The following is a 23208-nucleotide window of genomic DNA, read 5'->3' on the forward strand; positions in this document are numbered from 1 at the left end:
CTATGTAAATAAACAATTCTAGCTCAAAATATGCACATGTGACAAAATGATTGTTATTTATCTTAAGTTTACTTCTTCAACTTGTAGATGTACGACATTTGTATCTTGTTCTTGACATGTGTTCGTTGTTGCCTTTATATAAGGATTTGGGCTTGAAATGGCTAGGGCAAAGGCAATTGATCTCAATTCTATACCCATACTCTCAACCATAATTTCCATAGCTACTGAATTCTCTAATCAATCAATCAATTGTTAGCAAATAGATAAAATAAACGCGGTTTCATCGAGTTTGTCTTCTTCTAAACCTTTTTAGTGTGGCCTTTGGGGAACGAAAGGCGTTGCGACTTCTTCTAAAATGTTATAGTTTTCATTTAATTTCTCTTTTAAGTAACCCCCAACTTCAGTTGCTTTATCCATCACTCGTAAATTCTCCTTCGTTTGATTTTAATCCAAATGGGGAATTAATCAAATCATAAATTTTATTTAGTTTGTGTGGCCTTCAATTAATTATGTTTGTATAACATTTATCTCAATTATTATTAGTAAATCTTTGGCCAACTAACCACTTAAACCCTTTCCCCGTTAGTCATTATGCCTATTATAGCCAAGTTAATCAGAAGCCATAGGCCGACTCTCATCTATCTTGCAGTTAATAGACCAAAAAGAAAAACTTCTACAAGAACTTTTTGTTGTACTTGAGTTAATTTTTGTGGCATTTTTGGTGTTCATGACAAATGACAAAAGCCATTGCCAAAAAAAGTTTTACCATAAAAACAGACGGCGATGACGATGACGGCGACAACAACAACAACAACAGAAAGAACGACGCCTCAAAGCTCCAGTTTCAGTTCCACTTTCTCTCATGTCTTCGTCTAACGGTGGTGACAATATTGTTTACTTTTCTTGTTGTTGGTTTCTCTTTTTTGTGGTAAGGCTTCGACGATGGCGGTGGCGGCATGGCTCATCATCATTAACTCATCAATGTCAAAGTTTATCAAAGAGGCTGGGCCTAAACCAGATTTAGCGTAAAATTAACACAATCTAGACGTATGTACGCTGCGCTTATTGGAAATCAATTTTGTGTCTGGCTGCTGCCTGGCTGCCTTCTGGTCTGACTGTCTGTCAGTTACCAGTTGACAGGCAAACTGACTACCAATGTGGATGCTGATATTAGTGAAAAGAGAGAAAGAGAGAGAGAGAGAGAGAGAAAGAGAGTGAGGGAGGGAGAATGTCGACTCTGGATATGGATATAGATGGCGGTGTTGTCTTTCTGTCATGGTTAAATCAATTATATGCTCAGTTTATCCCACGGTGACTGTTTGAAACCTTTGGCTCCTGTTCGGCGTGTAAGTGTGTGTGTGTGTGTTGTGTGTGTTGTGGGGGGAGTTGAGCTCATTTATTTTTGGCCACTTTGCTCTCGTTCCGTTTGATTGTTAATTAAATAAAGCGATTTATTGCATTTTGTTTAATACATGGCCATTGATTATGCAGCGATTAGTTGGTTTTGGCCAAATGCAAATATTGCGTGTTTACCGATGGCTAAAATAACATTTCGCCATTTTACTGTTATTATAGCAATTTTTGTTGGCGTAACCTTTTGCAAGTTGGATGGCTCTATGTATATAGGTTTATATGTATATAAATATATATATATATACTTTGATATGCACAAACAATTCGTATGTCCTGTTAGTGTGTGGCTTTGGCACATTTGCAGCTGCTTAGCTTTGTCGATTGTGTGCGTGCGTGTGTCTGTGTGTTGCTTCAGCCACGTTGTATGCTACACTTTTGTTGATTTTTCTAGTGCAATCATTTATCTACACTTCGATCCACAATAATAGATATGCTTGGCTGTAAGTTCTTCATTATTAATATTTATCCAATAATTGCTTTAATTATTTTGCTTTCACTCATCACTTAGGCTATATAAGGGTGAAGTTATAAAGTCAAAGCTTCAGATGTTTTTTTGTACTATCTGAAGATTTTATCTTTAGTTGAAAGAATTTTCTAAATATTAAGTTTAAAATTTTTACTTAACTTCTACTCAGTTGTATTCTTTAAACCTCATGTTCAATTCGTTCATATTAGTCCATATGAAAAGCTGAGCTTATTTCCGTACTTATTATCTTGTACTGTAATGTATCTATTGCTGATATTTTGCGTATATTTAGTTACATACTCCACGCAACTGTATCGCATTGGCAATGCATAATATTTGCCATCGATTTTTAGTCCTATTGTTTTATATGCTAGACAGATAGAAAAGACACAAAATACGAGTGAAAAAAAAAAGAAATAGAAAAAAAAGGGCAAATAAAAAAGAGAATAGGAGGATAAACTAAACTAAACTTGTTATGCAGCTGACGTTTTTGTATTTGTATTTGCTATTGTATTAGTGTTAGTATCGAATAACGAGCGATTGTGTGTGTTCATTTGCGTGTAACAAAAGCGTTTCATATGCCAATTGTCTGCTTGTTTCATTTTTGTTTCTTTCTCTTGGGTTTTTGTCAACATTTGAGAAGCAGTTTTGACTTCAGATATGTCAATATTATTGCAATTGTATTTAATTGAAATCGAAACTGCCTTTAGGCAAATTGAAAAGTCAATTGTAAGTGTCGTTGACAGTTACAAACAATGCATTTATGTACATACCCACATACTGAATATACATACATACATCCATATATATAATGAATGAAAAATAATTAATTTCCCTTTGTGTCAGAATTGGCCATTTTATATGCATTCGCACTCACACTCAAATATAAATTGATGTAAATGTTTTTATCACATTTTCCACTCACTAGCAAAAGATTAAAATTTTATGCAATTTCTTAAGTGAATAATAAAAGCTACGAGCCAAATACACAAATCCTTCTTAATTTTCCTAATGATGAGTTTAGATATCAACAAGAATTATCCTGTTGCTTTTATTTCTCTTTCTCTCCCTCTTCTATGCTTGTGCAAAATGCATCAAACTAATGGTAAAATTAAACCTGTTTTTAACTCTCTAGTTTCAACTTATCCTCATTTCTATTGTCTTCAATTGTTAACAGTTTCAAGAAGTGACAACATCTTTGTCTGTATTCAATTTGTGATACTTAAACCGTCAAAAAGTTCTTCTAATATACTTAAATGTGAAATATCTAATTTGTTGCAATAGTTAATCAACCGCAATTAATCTTTATGTTGGTTAGTTAAGCTGATTACATTTCACATTGAATTGAATTTTCAATACATTCAAAGTATATACATACACATATATATATATTTATAATGCAAATGCGAATGCTTCAATCAATTTTTAATTAAAACCTAAACAGGCAGAAATCTGCGTGTATTAATTGTCAATCGGTGTGTGTTTGTGTGTGTATGTGCGCGCGTATTAAGGCCGTATCCGCTTAGATGCTCTACAAAATGTACGTCATTAGCAGCTGCGGCAAACGTCAAACATCAGCCCATCAGCCCATCATCATGAGGCTCAATAATATTTGTCATAATTGTTTCAATATCGAGCTGCTTGGAGCCTAAGCCGCAAATTGGACGGGGAACGCCAGCTGGTCAGGCTATAGGAGCTTGCGCTTATTAAGGCTAAGGCTTTCGTCTTACAATGATGACCATAATAATGACGATGATACAGCTAATGATTATGGCCATGAGTATAGCTGCCCTGGCAACCGGCTAAGAGCTTTGAGATTTTGTTGAGCAATCGACGTCAGCTTTGTTTTAACGCTAATTAATTAAATTCATTCAAATTAACATGGCAAAGCCTACAAATCTACCGATTTGCCTCTATGCCACCCCTTGAAAAACAGTGAAAACAAGAGATTGACTTTGCTTTTCTGGCTCTCATTCACGCCCTAGCAAAATCATTAATTACCAATTTTTGTGCTTTGTGTCGTTTGGTGGGAATTGGTTGGAATTAACATTTGCTGAAAATTTCTGTGATATTTTGCTTGTAATTCATTGAAATGAAATGCACTCAACCTGAACTGCAACTGTGGTGGTTAAAACGGAAGCCGATTACGCGGTTAGCTTGAAATGCGTTCTTAATTGGTCAGATAGAAACCACAGCGGAAGCCAACCCTTCAAGTGGCTTTTGCCAGGAATTTGTGGTCATTAAATATGATGCTAACCAACTCAACACATTTACAATTTACTTTCCAATTGCCCGATTTTGTTACATTTTATACTTACTAGGTTTTGGCAGAATTTAATGTTAATGTGATTACAGTACAAGCAGTTGTAGGTACTTTTGTTACACTTGACTGCAGATACAATTTAAGTACAGTTAGTAACTTAATCATCATCAGTGAATAAATCAATTGTATTAATAAATTAACAGACATATTGTTCATGTTTCGGCTTATAACAACAACAACAGCAACAACAAATATTACACATTATTTACATGGAGGACCAATCTACATTCGCTCCATTTCCATCTGCTGACTGCCAAGCCGCTTGTAATATCTCAATTAATTATTACTGTGCGGTCAATGTGGGCCATAGTGGCAAGAGTAACAGCAACCTGCTTCGCTCTGATGTTGTCTGCCACATTTTAATTACACATTAATGTGAGCACACCCACACACACACACACATACACCAACGACCCTAAAAAAGTTGCGCAAACTAAACATTTTGTTCTCTGCGGTTTTACAAATGTGATAACATCAACTGACAAATGAAAATCGCCCTCTGAAAGTGAAAAACTTAACTGGAAAACATAAACAAACGAATCTACAATGGTCTAAGCTGTTACAAAAATATATATTTATTATATTCAATTTTTTACCCTTTTTATTCAAAAGGACTTTCATATTTTTTCTTATGCTGGCTTTCTTTTCTTTTATGCTGGCTCTTATCTTTTTGTTTCTTCAATTCAAAGCATTCTTTTAAAAGTCTCAGCAAAAATTTTATGCAAAGTACATCAAAAAGAAACAAAAAGGAATATAAAGGTAGCATCCTGATGGGATGATAGTTCAAGGTAAATATGCAAGAGATGGCTCTCTATTTTGACTTAAAACGACTGCCAGATACTCTTTGCCAAGTGAGTAAACAATAGAATATAATTCCCATTATGATGGAACTGTTTCGCATGAAATAAGCGTAGAAAAGCTCTAGGTTTTTATTTAAATTTTTATAAATATTTGTACACTTTGCTAACATTTTTAATTAGATACTTATCAAATTAAATAAATTATATATTAGTTTCAAATATAACATAAACTCTCAAATAAAGGGTGAAGCAAAATTTGCATAAGGTTAAATATTAAAAATTTGTCTGTTGCATTTTTATCTATGATCAGAAATAAAGACAAATACAAAAGAATTGATATAAAGTTGCTAATGAATAGTTAAAGAAGATTGAAAAAGAAGGAAATGCAAATGGTAAAAGGAACTAAGCAAAATAATGTTTGCTTAGCTTTTCATCTTATTTTTTTTTATATTTAATCGTTGCTTTACTATTGTCATACATTTCTATAACTAAGAGAGTATTACGTATTGAAATAAATTCTGTGTGTGTGTGGGTGTGTGTCTGTGAACCAGGTTGTGTTTTTTTTTTGTTTTGTGTCATTTTCTGTACAACTATTAGCCATAACAAGGGCAAATGGAATATAGTTTTATTTCTACAGAGCATAATATAAATTTAATAATTAATTCATGTAATTCGTTGCTAAATTTGTTTATGTGGGCGTGTAGTTGTCTATGGTGAATGTGTGCGTGTGTGGTGTCTACATAATTGTTAAACATTTTGTGAAAATGCATGTTAATTAATAGCGACAAGGCAACAAAATGCAAACTAATTAAAATTAATACACCAATAAAGCAATTTGATCAATAAAGACACCGCAGCCGCAAAAGCCAAACAAAGTTTCGCATGCTTAGCTACACAAATACGTACACACACACACAGACACATACACACATATGTATTTACATAAATATTTGTTGCTGCGGTTTGCATTGGCATTTTGACTGAAAACATTCCAAATGCATTTCAATTGTTTTGCCTAAAAGTATGCATTAGTTAGCTTGTTGCCGGGCGCACATGTCGTATGCTTAATGCGCACACTCTTGTAAAGCACTTAATTATTCTTTATGCACTTTTTAAATGATTTTCATTTCATTTCCTGGCATTACATTTACGTTATGGCTATACGCTGCCGTGCATGCAAATAGTTTCAGGTGGTATTTGGTGGGCGGGTGGACTTTTATTTTATAGTATTTTCTTTTTTACACGTTCTTCTTTCTCGTTTTCGCTTTTTTTGGTTTTTTTCCTTTTTTGTTTTGTATGTTGAAAAGTTTCGTGCGCCTGTTTCTCTGTTTGTTTGCATTGGTAATGAGTTTACTTTTGGCTGTAAGTTGCGCAAACAGACCGCCGGCTTCATTCCGAAACCGCTCCAGTTCGGAGGTTCGGAGTCGTCTCCAGCCGCATCCACAAAGCTAAGCCCACAATGTTTTGAGGGGCCAATGGTAGTAATGGCATAGCGGCACCAGCCCAGACCCCAACAAAAACTTATGCATTAAACTTTCAGTTTTATTGTAAAGTTCTGTCAACAAAAATCTTTCCGCCCGCAAAAATAAATGTGCATATATGCCACATACATATGTGTGTATGTATGAGTGTGTGTGTGTGTGTATAGGAATGTTATTTTTACTTTACCCTTCGTTTTTTTTTCTGCTAATTTTTTGTATTTTTTGTGGGTTGTTTTGGCAAATTGCTTTGCGGTCCATGCAGCTCTAACTTTGATAAATATAAAAATTTTAATTAGTATCACAAAAAAAAAACAACGAATAGTAGAAATTCTAGTGTGCAAATATGAATGTAACACGTCCGGCTGCCAGGTTGCCAGGTTGCCGGGTTGCCAGGTCGCGGTGATTTTGCTACATCAACATATATGTAAGCTCTCATTTGAAAGTCAGTTCAAATTTTTTGTTTATTTTTTAAAAGCACTTTAAAATGGGCTTTAAAAAATGGCATAAATCAGAGCTCTGTTGGTCTTTGAGATATATCAAAGCGGCTTGTTTGCCTTCATCATCATCCCCATCATTGCCATCATCATGATGATGCGTCGACTGTAGCGATAAGCTCGGTCCAGTCTGCCCTTTGCTCTGACACGACCCACCTCTCCGACCTAAAGTGTGATAAGCATCGGGCGACGCCGGGCCATAAATTACGCCAAACCGAAATTTCAGATTCTCGCATCCCCAAACCAAAAAGTCTATTTTTGATGCTTTTGTCAGGTAGTATGGTTAGGAGAGCAGGGGAAAGCGCTTACTATCAAAATCAATTCATTAGGCCTACTAGCATTAAGTACAAAAATTTAATGAAATTAGTTGGTATATATACTTTCGTTGTTGTTGTTGTTGTAGTTGTTGCTGACACGCTTATGCTTATGGCGAGGGCAAGTCACCGCTAAGTAGGCAATTGTCCCACCCTTAGCAAACAAAAAGGAAAAAAAAAATGTAAAATTTGTGAAAGAAAACTTCAAACAGAGTTTTGCTGGCAACAAAAAACAACAACGTGCCCAGGACAGTGCATGCTATAAAAACAAAATCTGCCACTAAGTAGCGGTGCTTACGGCATAATAGCTTTGCCCCACAGTGGTCCAAAATCAACGAAAGCTAAGTCAATATTGTTGAATATTAGTTAATTATTATATTTTCAATTATCAACTTTCCATAATGTGCTATGTTATTTATAGTTTTTTGTCTCAGAAAAGATTGATATTTGATTACCTCTTCGATGTGTGAGTAAAACTAAACTAAAAGAGCATTTTATTGTTTATTGTTTTTTTGAATTAATGGCAAGATTTCCAAATGATTTTAACTTTAATAATTTCAACTAAGTAAAAAAGATGTTAATCAGTTCTCATATTAAAAATTATCATATTTTATTTTAAACTTAATTCTTTTTGACTTCTATTAGATTCATATTGATATTACCCTTGATAAAGCTTTTCACCATTAACAAATGAAATTTCAACCACTGTGCCTCAAGTCGTGCTTCAAGACACATTCAAGCCATATTGCTTACCTCACCTGCCTGTCCTCAGATTTGCTACTGTTATTTTCATAAAAATGTGTGTCTTTGGGTGTATATGTATGTGTATGTTAGTGTACTTCTGTGTGTGTGTTTACAACATTTTAGGTAAATTAAAAAATAACATTATTATTTTTATTTTTATACACTTTCCCAAGAAAAAATAACAAGTGAGAAGTTTATTTTAACTTTGCTTAAGTGTTCGCAAATCACAAAATAAAATTACTTATCAACTAACAGAACTATAGATAAACATATTTATATATTCTTGTTTTAATCTATAATCTTTACCAAACTAAAGTATAAAAAAATTTCAATAAAATTCGTATACCCAAACTTAAAAATAGAAAATCAATTTTTAAGACATAATCAAATATTAAAATCTCTTGAATTATTACCGAAACGAAGGGAACTCATAAAATATTTAAATAAGTGTATTACAACTTCGTTGTAGTCAAGTTTAGTTTTTGCTTTCATATTTATGGCCAAGCTTACTTTAATATAATTGTATTCTTTTGCTGGTGCTGACGTATGTCAATCTGTTTTTGTTTTTTTTTTTTTGGAAAAAAACATTTAGTCTAATCATGTTTGCAAATTGAATGTAATTTTATTACACTAATTTGCTTAAAAGCACTTTAAAGTTAAGCCAGATAGAGAGCCAGGCAAAGGAATTGGCTAATAGGCCACTCCAATCAAGTGTCAATAAGCCAAACACTTTACAGCCGTTTGATCTGCATTGTGTGCGACTATGCGATGTCTGTGTCTGTGCGTGTGTGTGTGTGTTGTGTGAGAATATTTCCAATCAAAGTCCAGCAATATATCATCATCAATTGTTGCAGTCTGGTTGAGGCGTATGGTCTCTGTGGGTCGCTTTGGTCAATGGCTTTCAAGTCGGCCGAACGGCCGGTTAACCTGGCTCTTAACCCCACGCTAACGGAAATCCAAGCGTTGAGCTGACAGTGACAAAGCAAATGTCAAATTAATTTGATGCCTTACTTAAGGCTGTACTCCCCAAAAACCTCTCTAACCCACCCACCGGAGATTCACTCACCTGCTTTAACTCCTCCTACTCCTCCTACCAGCTAACCATCCATCCAGCCATCCATCCATCCATACATTCTCACTGACAATGGCCGGCAACTTCAAACGGTACGAAATGTCAAGCTGCTTAACAGAAAGCTGGATACGATTCCTTCATGATGGTGGTGTTGGTTCCTCTTGATGTCGTTGCTGTCGTGGTTTGGGTAGAGCGCTTTTCACACGGTTCCTGGTCACCTGGCATGCTGACTGTCAATTTCATTTACGTTTTCAATCGATTTATTGTGTCAGACATACATACATACGCAGACACACACACACGCATATACACATACAGACACAGGCACATTCGCAGCCAATATTGGTCAGATTTTTGACAGCTCAAATTGAATTTGCCTTTTTGCCAGAGCCTTTTCCCAGCCAAGTGAAATGTTGTTTGCTTGACCGCCCCTTCTCAATGTGTGTGTGTGTGTGTGTGTGTATGTGTATGTGTGCGGGTGTGGCAGACTGTCAAGGTGTGAACACATTTGGCTTTTGTTTACTATACAACAACGATTTGTCTCGATTTTTTTGATCGATTGTTTATCTCCACATCCTATGTCATGTTTACCCTGCGTCAACATCTTGGAATTGGGTTCGGTTATGTTAAGGTTTCTGTTGATTTTGTCATAAAACTACGCCTCTTTTCCTGCCCCCACCAAACCATATTTGTCATTTCTATGTCCAGCAAGCTTAATTGTTAAAGGTTACATTAAACGCGCCAAAATAAAGAAGTATTATATTCAAAAGGTTTCGGGCAACTAATTTTCAGAAATTAAACACATATGTATAAAGAAATTTCTATATTTAAAGTAAGAAATTATCTATTGTGATACATATAGAGTATTAATAGGTCGACATTCCAATTGGTTTTGTTTGCACAATCACATAAATCTCAACATTCTTTTTTTATTTTAACAACAAATATAAAACTTGGCATTTATTTGCTGTTTGTTTTCCTGTGGTTACAATACATATTCCTCATCCCTAATTGTCCACTTCCACTTGGGCTTTCTATGTAAAATTTGCCATATCTAAACCAATGTTGATTAGCCAAATTCTTTAGAAACTGTAATTCAAATGCTCCCTTTTGGCCGATTGTTGCAACAAATTGGACTTACACAGCCTGAAAAACCATTTGGCTGAACTCTTGTTTACATGGTAGCTTGAAAACCCGTTTTGGCGGCTGCATATTTTTCTTAGCATACGGCAAGATGGTTACGCAATTTTCCTGTCGGAAAACTGAGTATCACACAGTGAACCTGCAAGTGCATTCTGCCTTGGCCACATCTGTGTGCTGTGCGCATCCATGACTGGCTATTATTCCCCATTGACACGGGAATGGTCTCAACGTTGTCGCCAAGTATGCGCTCTGTTATGAAAATGGCTCAACGAAATTCCTCCACATAGTCCAGGTTTTGACGTGTGACAAAGTGTTCCTTGGTCAGCTCATTTTACGGCCAAATTTCGGTTTATGGAATGCAATGGCTGTCATTCATCAATGTGAACTCTCCCAAACCGGTGTGGCTGGCTGTGTTTGTCAATCAACTTGTACCGGCCAGGGAATGTGTCCATGTCCATGACTCACGTTGACGGTGAATGCGGACAGCCTTAACGGTTTTGCAAATTGTTGAAAAAGGGGTAAGACCCTATAAGACAGAGCTAAAATGTTCCTACTATTGATACGGTGAATCTAAACGAAAAGTAGCTAGAAATAGTCGATCAAATAATGGATTTGATAATAATTGAGATAATATATTCAACTTATAAACTCAATTGTTATTCAATAGGGTTAGAGGCTAGTACAACGTTTATTATATTTTCATATTCCTACAATGTTTACTTTTTGAAATCTTTTAAAAAACTACTTTATCTTCTTTTCAATCCTATAAGTATATATTAGAGGCAATTCATCTCTCCGTCTATTTTCTCTTTTGTTTGTCATATAATTGACAAGAATCCCTTACACATAATCATACACTTGAATACAAGACTCAAGACTGCCAAAAATTGCTATATCAATTACCTAAAGTGTAACAGAAGATTTATATGATTTATTTTATCTACTTTCAGCTTAACTTACACATTACATCCCTTCTTACAATTGGTAAGTACTTGGAGTGCATGCTACGATTTCTGGCTCTATCTCTCTTTCTCTCTCATTTTCTGACTGTCTTTCTACTATTACAATCCTTTGCTAAGACACTTTACTTTCCTTCTTTCTTCTACTTTCATGACTTACACTGTCATAACATAAATCTTTTCTTGGCCACATATATACACATACACACACACACAAGAAGCAGAAAAAAACCAAACCAACTCACCAACTTTATTAAAATTTTAAATGTCTTTTGTAATGTCTTTTAAGTTAAGTCTGATGGTTGAGGATACATTTTCACTTTTGCTATAAATGTCACATTTTGGTCTCGTTCTCCCCCCGATTGTCTGAGGTCCTAGTTGAGGAGTATGGCACATTATGAACAGTGGGCAGGTCCAGGCCTGTGGCATGATGTTCTTCTTGGACAAATGGCCATGCAACATGTGGCAATTGTTTTGACTTGTTTCTCTTTTAGCTGTTTTCTAATTTGATTTATATTTATAAAGAGAGGGAATCATTTGATTTTCGATTGCCATAATAATAAAGAGTCGTTACATTTAAATAATGACCAAAGAAGCTGGAATCGGTAACGTCGACCGACGAGTGAGTGAGAGAAACTTCTTGTAATGGCTATGAAAATTCAATTATAACCCAGCCACATGATGATGGTCGTCCACTTGGCGGCAGGGAGTGGAATTTCTCTCACATAAAACAAGCGTGGCAAAAAAAGATTAATTGTCCACGCTGTGTTGTACATTACAATGCGCATACGCCGTGTTGTACATGTGTAAATAAGAAACACGTTGGCAACAACACGGCGACTGAGCGACTGAGCGACTGCTTTTTCGGTCATCATATTTAATTCAAGCATAAATTTTTGCACGCATATAAAAGAAAAAAGGGCCATAGCGAGGCCCTGGTAGATGATGGCCTCCAGGAAGTGGAAGTAAAAAGAAATTAATACGTTTTGCTTAATTTATGTGGGGCAAATGGGGACAACCAAAGCCGAAGAGAAAACGAGGAGGGAGGGCGTGAGGTGCCAGTGGAGGTCATGAAAAATTACCCAAGCACTGACTACTCTTTTACTGGGGCGAACCAATGAGCCGAACCACAAACATGGCCGTGACGAAACAGCATAACCAGCCTGCTGATGGTCGAGTCCTTTTGTCTCATCACACTCCCACTCCCTCCGTCCTTCTTTCTCTCTCTCTCTCTCTCTCTCTCTCTCTCTCTCGCTGACTTGGTCATTGGCCATTTGGCTGCTTTTGTTATTGCAATGGCTCTGGTAATTATGAAGGGGGCTCTACCTGCCTTTGTTATAGACAAGTTCTACCCCTCCCCGTCCCTTTGCTCTCTTGTGTCCAACACTGACCAGCTGCTTTTTAATTTGTCATAATTTTTTGTCGCTTTTTCTATGCATAGCTCTACTTCCTTCGTTTTCTTCCCCTTTCCCTCTCGCGCTCTCCCTTTGTGTATTGTGGTGTTGCTTGACTAATTAGTTGGCTAGTTTCTCACACTCACCAGCTGCCATTTTACTTGATGATTATCGTCAAAAGGCTCTTTTGTTGCAACACTGGAAAAATCTAGCACGCAAAACTAAACGATCAACAGAATTTTTTGATCAATCATCATAATAGTTAACAAAGTGGTTGTTTATCTCAACAAAACTATAATCCATAATACATTTTTCCCACTCAAAAACCTTCAAGCAATTAAACTAATTACTGCATTATCTCAATAATTGGCTTAGTTTTTTAATAGATTTATTAGAAACTGTATATATGTAAGTATCGACCTAATGCAACTCTTATTAATATGTAAAAGTTAAGATCAGAAATAGATTGAAAAAAAAATCTTTTCTCTGCCGATTGCTGTGAAGTGAAATAGTTTAAAACCTTTATTCCAACTTACTTTTATTTAACTAACTTATTACTCTCCGATTTCCAACTAACTATTATTCTTATGATAAAATACAAGGCAGAATAATTTTAAGAGAAGATATTTAAAGGAGCAACAAATCAAAACTTCTACTACTGTAAATTGTGAAAAAATCTTCCAATTCAATCTTTACTTTTATATATTTATTACCATTAAGTTTCCGTTAAAATGTCTCGATAAACCATTGATAATACCATTTGCTTTGAATGTACGTTCATTCATCAAAATGGAAAGCGGTTATGTATTACAAGACCATAATCTCTTTGGGGGCAACAACAACAACAACAACAACAACAACAGCGGCACTCAACACATGCCACTAGCAACTTAATTTTTCAGCCAATAAACCAAACCATGTGCCAGTTGTGAGTCAGACCCATATCCGAGCACCACTTCCACACACATCCGACTGTTCGTTCAGTCATCTCTTTACCAAAACTACACAACAAATAAACTCAATGGCAGCAACAGCTACATCTACCACATATGTATGTACATTCATACATACATATACATTTAGAACTACAGCAACCGACCAGAGAAACCACATAAATCAATGTCTATGAAGTAACTCCTACATGGTAGAACCCGGTTACCACCTTCAGGCTCATTGGCATTGCTATAGCAAGATTTAAGCTCCGATGCCATCTCCGATTCCCATTGCCGCCAGTCGGCAATGGCATGCAGTGACAGAAATTGCAAAATATTTGATTTGTGCTTATTTAATTTGAAATTTCGTGCACGCAGGCCAGAGAAGCCCAAGACCCAAATACCCAAGACCCCAAATCCAAATCCATACCGAGAGAGAGTCAGGGACCAAAGCAAAGGCAATGGCGAAGTCAAGCCGAAAACCGCAAGTTCCCTCTATCATCATCACATATACACACACACGCACACTCATTGAGAGACTCAACTGATTTAGATAGATGGCAGTTTGGGTATGATTTGCCAAGCCAAAGGCATTATGGCCAACTCCGTACACTTCACACACTTCACCACTTTGCCCCTCTAATGCTTTCGCCAAAGTGCATAGAGTGCCTTGTGCAGTTTTCAAGTGCTGTCGTCTGCACTTAGACATCATCTGATGAATTTTCGGGCAACTACTTTACACACACACACGCAGGAAACGCTATACATACATACATATGGTATATGGAGTTACTCACATGCATGCATAAATGGTAGTCACTGTAGCATAGTCATAGAACAACTAGTAGGCACTATTTCATGTTCAATTAGAGAGCCTATCCCCTGCACTTAGTACATATATATAGAATGCCTGCGAGTCTAATTAATCACAAGATCATTGTGCTGGCTGTTGCCAAACTCTGTCCTTGTGGTTAGCCCTCTACCAATTTCGTCATTCATCTCACTAGGACTCGCTCATTCTCTGTCCCTCTCCACTCTCTCTCTCTCTCGCTTGTCAGCGACATCATTATCAAAGCCAAAGTATCAAATAGAGTTGCAATTATTGGGCGCCTGTCAGTCTAATGATATACTCCAAATGGTATTTTTGGTTAGCGGCTAAATATTCGCAAATTTAATACAGCATTGTGCTGTTAGGAGGAACAAGCATCATATCACAGTTTTATGGCCCATAACCATGGGGCTGCATCCGTGCATCTCCACGCTCTGCAATCAGACCATGGCAAAGTGTGTGCTCTATATATACACTGCAAAAAAAAAAGTAGAAAATTGTTGTCGCCAATTTGCATATTGAATTACATTCATTGTTGTTTCTGACTACGCGTCTGCCCCACCCCAAACCCAACCCCGCCTTAACCATTGGTTGGTCTCTTATTACAAATACATACATATGTTGCCTGTCGTATGTGGCAAAGAGTTGTTGCTGTCGTTCCTTTCATTTCGCTCTCTCTCTCTCCCTCCCTCTCTCTCTACTTTTTTGACGCTTTTGAGTGACAGTGACAATGCTGCCAATTGGCAGCCGCCACACGCAAAAGGCAAATATTATAAAATATTCAGTTATAACAACAAAAGCCAAACTCCACTTCACTTCATTCCGCAACTAGACTCATGCTCAAGAATTTTTATACCATGAATCATGTATACAAATTCACAATTTCATTTTATTTTTCATACTTTTTGTTTTGTTCAATTTGCTAAGTCAAATAAATTGGCTGCAAAATGCAACTGAAAAATATGATAATACGCTAAGTAAGTAGACAACACAAAGAGACCACAAAATCTCATACAACAACTGCAAAAGAAAGTGGCTCAAAAAATGCTTGACATGACTTTTGACTTAGCGTTAGGTTTGACATTGGGTATTCTGCCACCAAGATGAATTTTAAACAAATGGAATGTAACTCAAGACAATCAACCTCTAAACCATTCAAAATTAAACCTCTAAATTTTAGCAACACATTGCCCACGTTAATATATAGCCTTGTTAGTTGGTATCTTCATTTATTTATCTTACCATTTGGCAAAAATGAGTTAATATTTATATAAAGAAACAAAAATAAAAAGTAAAATTATAAATACCAATAAGTTTTTAATCAACTGCTTTCAATTCGATTATTTTTAAATTTGAACTATCTTTTTGCCAAAAACTATTTACCAGATAAAACAATTATATTTCCATTTCTTTACATCCGACTTGAGTCGAAAACCAATTTCCCAGAGAGAGAGAAGGAGAGAGAGAGAGACAGAGACAGAAATCTAAGCAAACTGAACAGTTGAACAAATTTGGTCAACAACATTAGGATAATTTAATTTAAAACTTTTGCCACACACTTTGCCTTAGATTGGCTTCCAGGCAATTATAGCACATGTGGCTAAAATTATATATAAAATTTTTAACTTAATATAGCAAAACGATTCGCATTCTCTGAGTCTTGTCAAATTGAATCTGGCACTTTAATATTTGAGTTTTCCTTTAGTTTTTTTTTTATAGGTTTGGGTAAGGTATTTTAGGTTTTTTTTAGATGTTTGTTATACTTTAAAGACATCGTCTAAAAAAGGATGCCTTTAGTTAGCACAAATAAACTCTTATTTATCAGTAATAAGCAAGCGGAGCCTCCAAAAAAGGGCAAAACGAAACCTTCCATCATCAGACGATGCTTTCCTAAAGAAGTGCAGCCGGATCATCTCAGAGTTTGTAAAGGGTATGCAGAAGTCGTCCACTCCCAAAATAGCTCAGATTATCTTGTTGTGCTGAAGGCAGTGGAATACGTTGCAGTTAGAGAAGAATTACCTTGCCAGTTTCCCGTAGTTGGGAAAAAAGTTTTAGATATTTTTTTTTGCAGGAAGAATAAGTGTTGGGACGGGGTAAAGCACATTAATTAGAAGCTGCCACGCTTGGCAGACACGCGCCGGGCGCCAAAAAGTTGGCCGAAAAATAGTAAGGCAAAAAAAAGAAGGCAACATGCACACGTCAAAGTTTTTTTTCCCTGGGTTTGAGTTGCATTTTGCGTTTGAGTTTGAAGTTGTAGTTGTTTTGTTGTTGTTTTTTATTTTATTTTTGGCGAATAAAGCTGCAAGTTGCTTTTAATTAAGGACGCTGTCAGCATCAGCCTGAGCGTCTGCAGTCAGAAGGCGGCAGGTGGCATGTGGCAGGCATCAAGAATCATCAAACAGGCGGCGGCAGCAGGCGGAAGCTACTTTAGCTTTAGTAGATATGAAGTTGCATTATGCTGGCATCATTAGCAATCGCTTCGCTTGGCCACGATGAGGTGTTAACTTTTAAACGTAACATTTAATTTTGCTAAAAGCCATGACCATGCCCCGGCCCGCCCTGCCTCCTTTTTCAAATGTGAGCATATGTAACTTGTAACGAAGTTACAAGGGGTGGCATAGGGGGAATATGTAACGGACAGTTATAAATAACGCAATCTTTACGCACGTAACTCAAATGCCTTCCCCCTGCCCTCCGAGCCCCCCCTCATGACCACATTGGGAGGGAAGTGCTAATGGTGGGCGTTTTGCGTCGCGTCTCATTTAGCGCACGTATCCAAATAATGACCCAAAATGATTGCGTTTAATTCAAATGATGCTGATGACCATGCCGTACAACATGGCGTATACATAACGCGCTCTTCAAAATACACAAAAAAAAAAAGCAGAAGCTCAAACCTAAACTGCGTGCGTATTGTAAATAAAATAAAAACGAAATGAGACGAGACGAAACGAAACGAAATGAAATGTTTTATCAACGTGCCAAGCGCACTAAACATCCCCCTTCAACCCACCAGGACCCCCACCACCATCCCATTTCATCTCACACCATTCTCTTACCCTCTGACAGATGGCTCCTCTGACCACATTGGCCCCTTATTATCTGCTTCGACCATGTGAAGTGATATTTGTTGTTGTAATTGTTTCTCGTTGTTGCCAGAAGAGTGTCAAAGGAGGGGGCAATGGATCCAGATATGGATAGAGATGGGAGGGGGTGGGCGGGGAGGGGTTGAAACGGAAGATAGATTACAATTGCCACAGGCAGTTGCCCATTACCAAATGGAAATTACGTGGGACAAAAGCAAACCTCCTAGCCAAGAGAAGACGCGCACAAATTTCTTGTCATTAAATTAAAAATAAACGACAATATTTTATGCGCCTATAAATATGCAACACAAAACGGAAAGCGAGCAGCTGTTATTTATTTATGTCTATTGTTTGTTGCTGTTGCTGTTGCTGTTGTCTGTGCACAGTTTTTAATGTCTTCTTTATGCAGCAACAAAAACCAAAACTTGTAGTAGATGGCCATCAACTTGCCATGGTCCATGTCCATGTCCATGTCTGACCAGGTGCACAGAAAGGCTAATAAAATGAATGCCTCTTTTTTTGAATCTAAGCCCCCATACAAATGCAATACTCAAAAGTATTTATATATTTATATATAATTCACCATTATAAATCATGATTAGAACATTGCTTTGTATTTACTCTTCACACAATATTTATGCAAAAGGCTTAAAGTCAATACAAACAATGTCTCTTGATGGTACATTCAAAACCTATTCAAGGGAAAATTTTAAATTTTGTTAAGTTGTCTTTTTGAAAGTTTATTGTACGCTTAAAAAGATAACTACCTCTTTGAAATGCCCTCTGCAATGGTCATGATTCTGTTCTAAGTTAAGTGAATTAGCTATGAATCGAGTGGAAAACAATTTTCCTCTTTCAGGTGGGCCAACAATTTTCATTGGCTTTTGGCCAGTTATAATCATTTGTGAGAAAATTGTTAAAAATTTTCTTACTATAAATCTAAGTCCATAGCAAAAAAACAACACAATTTGCTACTCTCTGTACAAAATAGTTGAATGATTTATTTTTTTTTGTCGAAATAGTATTTATAAATAAATGTAATTAAGTACATTGAAAAGTTATGTTTTCATTTGAAATGATTCTCATGTGGACTTACAAACACCATTGAATGTTGCTCCATCTCCGGCAATTTCGAGTTTGGCATTCTCGAATGGCTCCTCCTCTGGCAGATGGGATTGTTCCCTGCCCCAGTTATTCCATGGCTGTGTCTCTGCTGTGCCCCATATCAAATAGACGACATTGCCGCTGAATAGAAAGAAGGCGGCAATTGTAAAGACCACCTGCCATTGGCTACGTTGAGTGGGATCCTGTACCAGAACGCCCACGACAAGGGGCGTCATCAGAGCTACCAGATTGGTGAAGGTGCTCATTATGCCGGCCAGAATGCCAGCATGTATGGGCGAGAGGTCGATGGTGTTCAATTCACTGCCAATTGTTGCCGCACTGCTAACGCCCACACTCAGAGTGCACAGGACGAGGGCTAGCGGTTTCTGATCTCTGCCCACAAAACCCAGAATCAGCATAATGAGAGCTGGCGACCAGAGAGCTATACTATTGTACACCTTACGCAGGGCCGTGAGACTTAACCACTTGTGTTTGAGTATTGTATCGGCCACGATCAGATAGACATAGCACATGCCCCACATCAAAAGGAACGGCAGGGCCGAAAACAAGGCATTGCTCTCCATCTTCAATTCCAGAACGCCACTCAAATAGGCTGGCAATTCGGCCTGCATGGTGGCCAGACCCCAAGTATCCGCACAACGGGCACATAGCAACGCATAGACCGGAGCCGAGGTGAATATTCCTCGCCAGGGTATGGGCATTTTACGTTCTTGCTTAGCGCAACGCTGCAAATCGCCGGTTATATAACGCTTCTCGGCCGTACTAATACAACTGGCCTCATTGACTCGATTTGCACCCAACAATAGCCAGAGCAAGGACCACGCAAGACCCAATCCCGCCGAGCAGTAGCTTATGCCAGGCCAACCCAGGGAGGAGCTGGCTATCACGCCTGCTGCATACATGGCCAAAACATTTCCACAATCGAACCCTGTATAGGCAAAGGCACCCAGACGGGTGCGCTCCACCTCCGGGGCCCAGTTGGCCAGATGCTGATGTATGCAAGGCAATGTCACGCCCTGGCACAGACCCTGCAGAAAACGAATCACACAGAAGGCTTGCCAACCGGCTGCATAGACGCCATGCGGAGTTCCAGCACTCAGCATAGCCGAACCAATGCTGCCCAAGAAGAGCACCAGTTTGGCGCCAAAGCGTTTGCATAGATAGCCACCGGGAAACTGCGTCAGCGCCGATCCCCAATAGAAGCTGGACAAAATATAAGACTTTTCCTGTTCGGTCCAGTTGAAGTGCTGCAAAGAATAAAAAACAAAAAACTTTCGTTTCTGAACGGAAACTGGGGATTGGGGGGCGTAGTGAGTAGTTACTTACCGGCGTATCCACATTTGTGGATGTGGCCTTTGTCATGGCCACCACGGCCACTCCCACATTGAATTGGAGTATTGTGTTGACCACCAGACCAATGAAGAGCAGAAGTGCCTGTAAATGACGTAGACCAATTCGGGGTACTAACGGCAATGAGACGATGGACATTGTATATTTTGCTATGAGATGCTTGAAAGAGATTTAACCAGTTTGCCACTCCCACTTACCTTTCTCTGTCTCAACATCCAGTTCCCTGGAACTCGCCGTGTCCATGACTGCCATAAGTGGAGCTGATTTTGATTCCTTTTCTTTTGCGTATGATTTTAGTGTTTTTTTTTTTGTTTGTTTGTAATTCAAATGTTCCTAATGGTCACTGAAAACAGAATAACAAATTCGTTGCATTGTGGGTCAGTCAATCAATCAAGAGTGACGAATTTTCTAAGCTGACCTTACAAATATTTCAATATTTTTACGATGAGAGCATTGCGAATTTGAGAAGTTATTCAAACTTGTAAGCTCTTTTGATAAGTAAGTGGAACACCCAACCAAATTCTTGATTTTATCAACCCCATCTAACAGTTCTCTTACGGTGCAACTAAAAACTAATCTTCAATTAAGAATAAGCATTATATAATTGATATTTTCATGTAAAAGTCAAAAGGCTAATCTGATTGATTGCATATCTACTTAAAATATATGTATCCAATCATATTTCGAAGCTATTCATCCATATTATTTAGTATATTTTGATTATTCAGGCGTGACGTTTGAAGAAAAACAAGACATGAATGAAGCATAACTAGGGAGTTCCTGTTGAAGGGACACCGACACCGAACACACATATACATACATAGATGGTTCTTCTGCTGAAATTCTACTTGTTTGTTATTTCAACAATTGTTTTCTTTTTTTACCCTTTCTATTTTTTTGCCAATATGCCTGAGCCCGTTACAGATTTGTGCTCTGGACATACACACACGCTGGCACACACATTGAGTGTATGTTAGTGTGCAAATTTTGTCGATAATATCAAGGAGATTGGGAAAGAGCAGAAGAGATGGGGGGTAGGGGTAGATGGGAACGAAAAAATAACAAAAACAAAAGAGAAATTCAAATCTCAGCATTTACAATTGTATCTGCGCAGCTAACAAGATACTTTTTGGTGCTAGATGCAGATGCACAGTCAACTCAATGACACTCGAAGAAATAATCTACTTCGAATAGATTGGCCAGACCATATTTAGGCTGAACTCTTTAGTTAGTTTCTCATGTGTTTAAATCAATCATAGGATATCGTCAAGACCTTATAAAGTTCTTCTTTTCCAGGCAAGTCTTTCCCTTTCAAAGATAATGAGTTCAGCTAAAGATTAGATTATGATAAGCGAGAAAAAAGTCTACTGCCTGGATAAAAAGTTCTACACTATTCTTTCAAGGGGCACAAAACATCTTTTTTCTCCAAATGAAGTTACACTTTATTTTTTCCAAGTGTAGACACATTTGAATGCAAAGCCGTTCGTTGTTTGTGCTGTTGCTGCTATTATTGTTAGATTCTATATGCAATTTCTTTTCTATTTTTTTTCTCATCTTTCTCAATTGTTTCAAAAAGTTTCTAAATGTGCCAAAACCAGAAGATGCGTGGCCCTACAAATGGTTAGTGCAGTGCAGGAGTAGCTATGGCGTTAATCGATACCATCTACCATCTACCACCTACCCAACAGTATGTTATACCGCCTAAAAACAATGCAATGTTCGAAGCATATTTTTTGGGCCCATGCAAATATTTGCACATTCAAATTTTTGTTTACATTTTAGTGCAAATTTTGTAAATTACTCGAATAGCCTTAGAGAGACACAATGTATGGATGTCGGAGACCTCCACCCACATACGTATGTATTTGGCACATCACCTCACCCACACACCACCCCCCACCCAATAGAAAAGAAATGACAAAATTAGAACTCACATCACATTGTTTACGAGTAGTGAGTGCTGAGATTGTGCTCTCAGAAATTAAATTTCATGCCATTTGTTTGAGGTAAGCCGATTTAGCCGATTTGTTTCGATTACAATTTAAAGTTTAGTAGAATCACATAAAAGCATGGTCGCACTAAATAAACGGTCACACTGTCAACAATGCTACACTGATTGGGGTCACCAAAATGTATGCCAAGGTAAAGTAAAATTGGAGAAAAGACCTATGTAGGTACATCTCCCCCCGTTTGCATCAGCCACTGATTCGCATTGCTGAAGTCTTAATAATGTTTGGCATTTTTGTCTCGCATTTATTGAAAAAACAAACAACAATAGTTACACACGAACACGAGTGCAGTTACACTCACACACACACACACACACACACAAACAGTAAAAATAATACCAAACAAAATACATTGTTTGCATGTTTCTATTTCATTTAAATTTTACAATATCTTTGCAGGCATTTTTCCTCGTTTTCATATTACTATTATTATTTCTTTTCAATTGGCACACTTCCATTTAACTTGTAAGTGAGCGGGGTATTTGTAAATATACATATATATATGTATATATGTAAATATATTGTAATCCGGTTATGAATAATGAATTTGTGAATGGCTAAAGCCAACACTCACTTTTTTTGTTGCAATTGGAGCGAAAAAAAAAGTCAAACAATTTGCTTAGAGCCGAGCCGAATGTTCAGGCGAAAATCTTTCACTATTTGCACTTTGGTTTTAGCTATAGTTTCTATTAATAACAAATTTTAATTAAATTTTTCGTTTTTTTTCTATTTGCTTGGGGGTTTTGTTTATTTTTTTTTGTTTTTTATTGTTGTGTTTGTGGTTGTTGTTGTTGTTGTTTATTTTTTGTTCTATTTGTGCACTGCGCTCGATTCGTATTCATTTACTTGTTGTGAGGCGCTCGAAACACAACTACTCCCAACGTTTTGTTCGCTCGAATGTGAATTAGAAATTAGATGAACTTGATTCGAAATGTAAGCAGTGCGCCAATCAATTTATAACAATTGGAAGAAAGAAAAAAACGCGCTTAAGGGACAAGTTATCCAATGAATCATAGCCACAAGAGACAGACAGATCGTGAGGGTGGTCGAAAGAGCAAGAGCTAGAGAGTGAGTGAGAGGCAGACAGACTGTGTTTATAATAACAATATCAAAGCGTTGAATCTGCGTTCTTCTAGTTACTATAAGCAAAGTGTAGGGCTTATTGCGATTTAATAGCGTGCTCTCTATACTCTTTCTATGTCAAATTATTGACGCGTTTCTAAAAATGGAACCACTCAAATTGAAGCAATAAATATATATGTATTTACAATGGG

At 37.2% G+C, this 23208-nt stretch overlaps 1 protein-coding gene across 3 annotated transcripts; it reads right to left on the reverse strand.

The window, feature by feature from the left end:
• Positions 1-18425: 18425 nt before the first annotated feature.
• On the reverse strand, positions 18426-22666 carry LOC6646848 (putative inorganic phosphate cotransporter). Of its 3 annotated transcripts, none has more exons than XM_047013497.1 (4): positions 22509-22666; positions 20123-20268; positions 19902-20009; positions 18426-19822 (listed from the first exon to the last, which is right to left on the reverse strand). In XM_047013497.1, the coding sequence occupies exons 2-4, from the start codon at positions 20138-20140 to the stop codon at positions 18533-18535; spliced, it is 1416 nt and encodes a 471-aa protein (XP_046869453.1). In that variant the 5' UTR covers positions 20141-20268; positions 22509-22666; the 3' UTR covers positions 18426-18532. The 3 variants fall into 3 exon arrangements, with proteins under 3 accessions (XP_046869453.1, XP_002070622.2, XP_023034637.1); XM_002070586.4 differs by having other exon boundaries at positions 19902-20038; XM_023178869.2 differs by lacking the exon at positions 22509-22666 and adding an exon at positions 21860-21909 and having other exon boundaries at positions 19902-20038.
• Between the last annotated feature and the right edge of the window lie 542 nt (positions 22667-23208).

The sequence above is a fragment of the Drosophila willistoni genome, chromosome 3R (genome assembly GCF_018902025.1).
Source record: "Drosophila willistoni isolate 14030-0811.24 chromosome 3R, UCI_dwil_1.1, whole genome shotgun sequence".
Taxonomy (NCBI): Eukaryota; Metazoa; Arthropoda; class Insecta; order Diptera; family Drosophilidae; genus Drosophila; species Drosophila willistoni.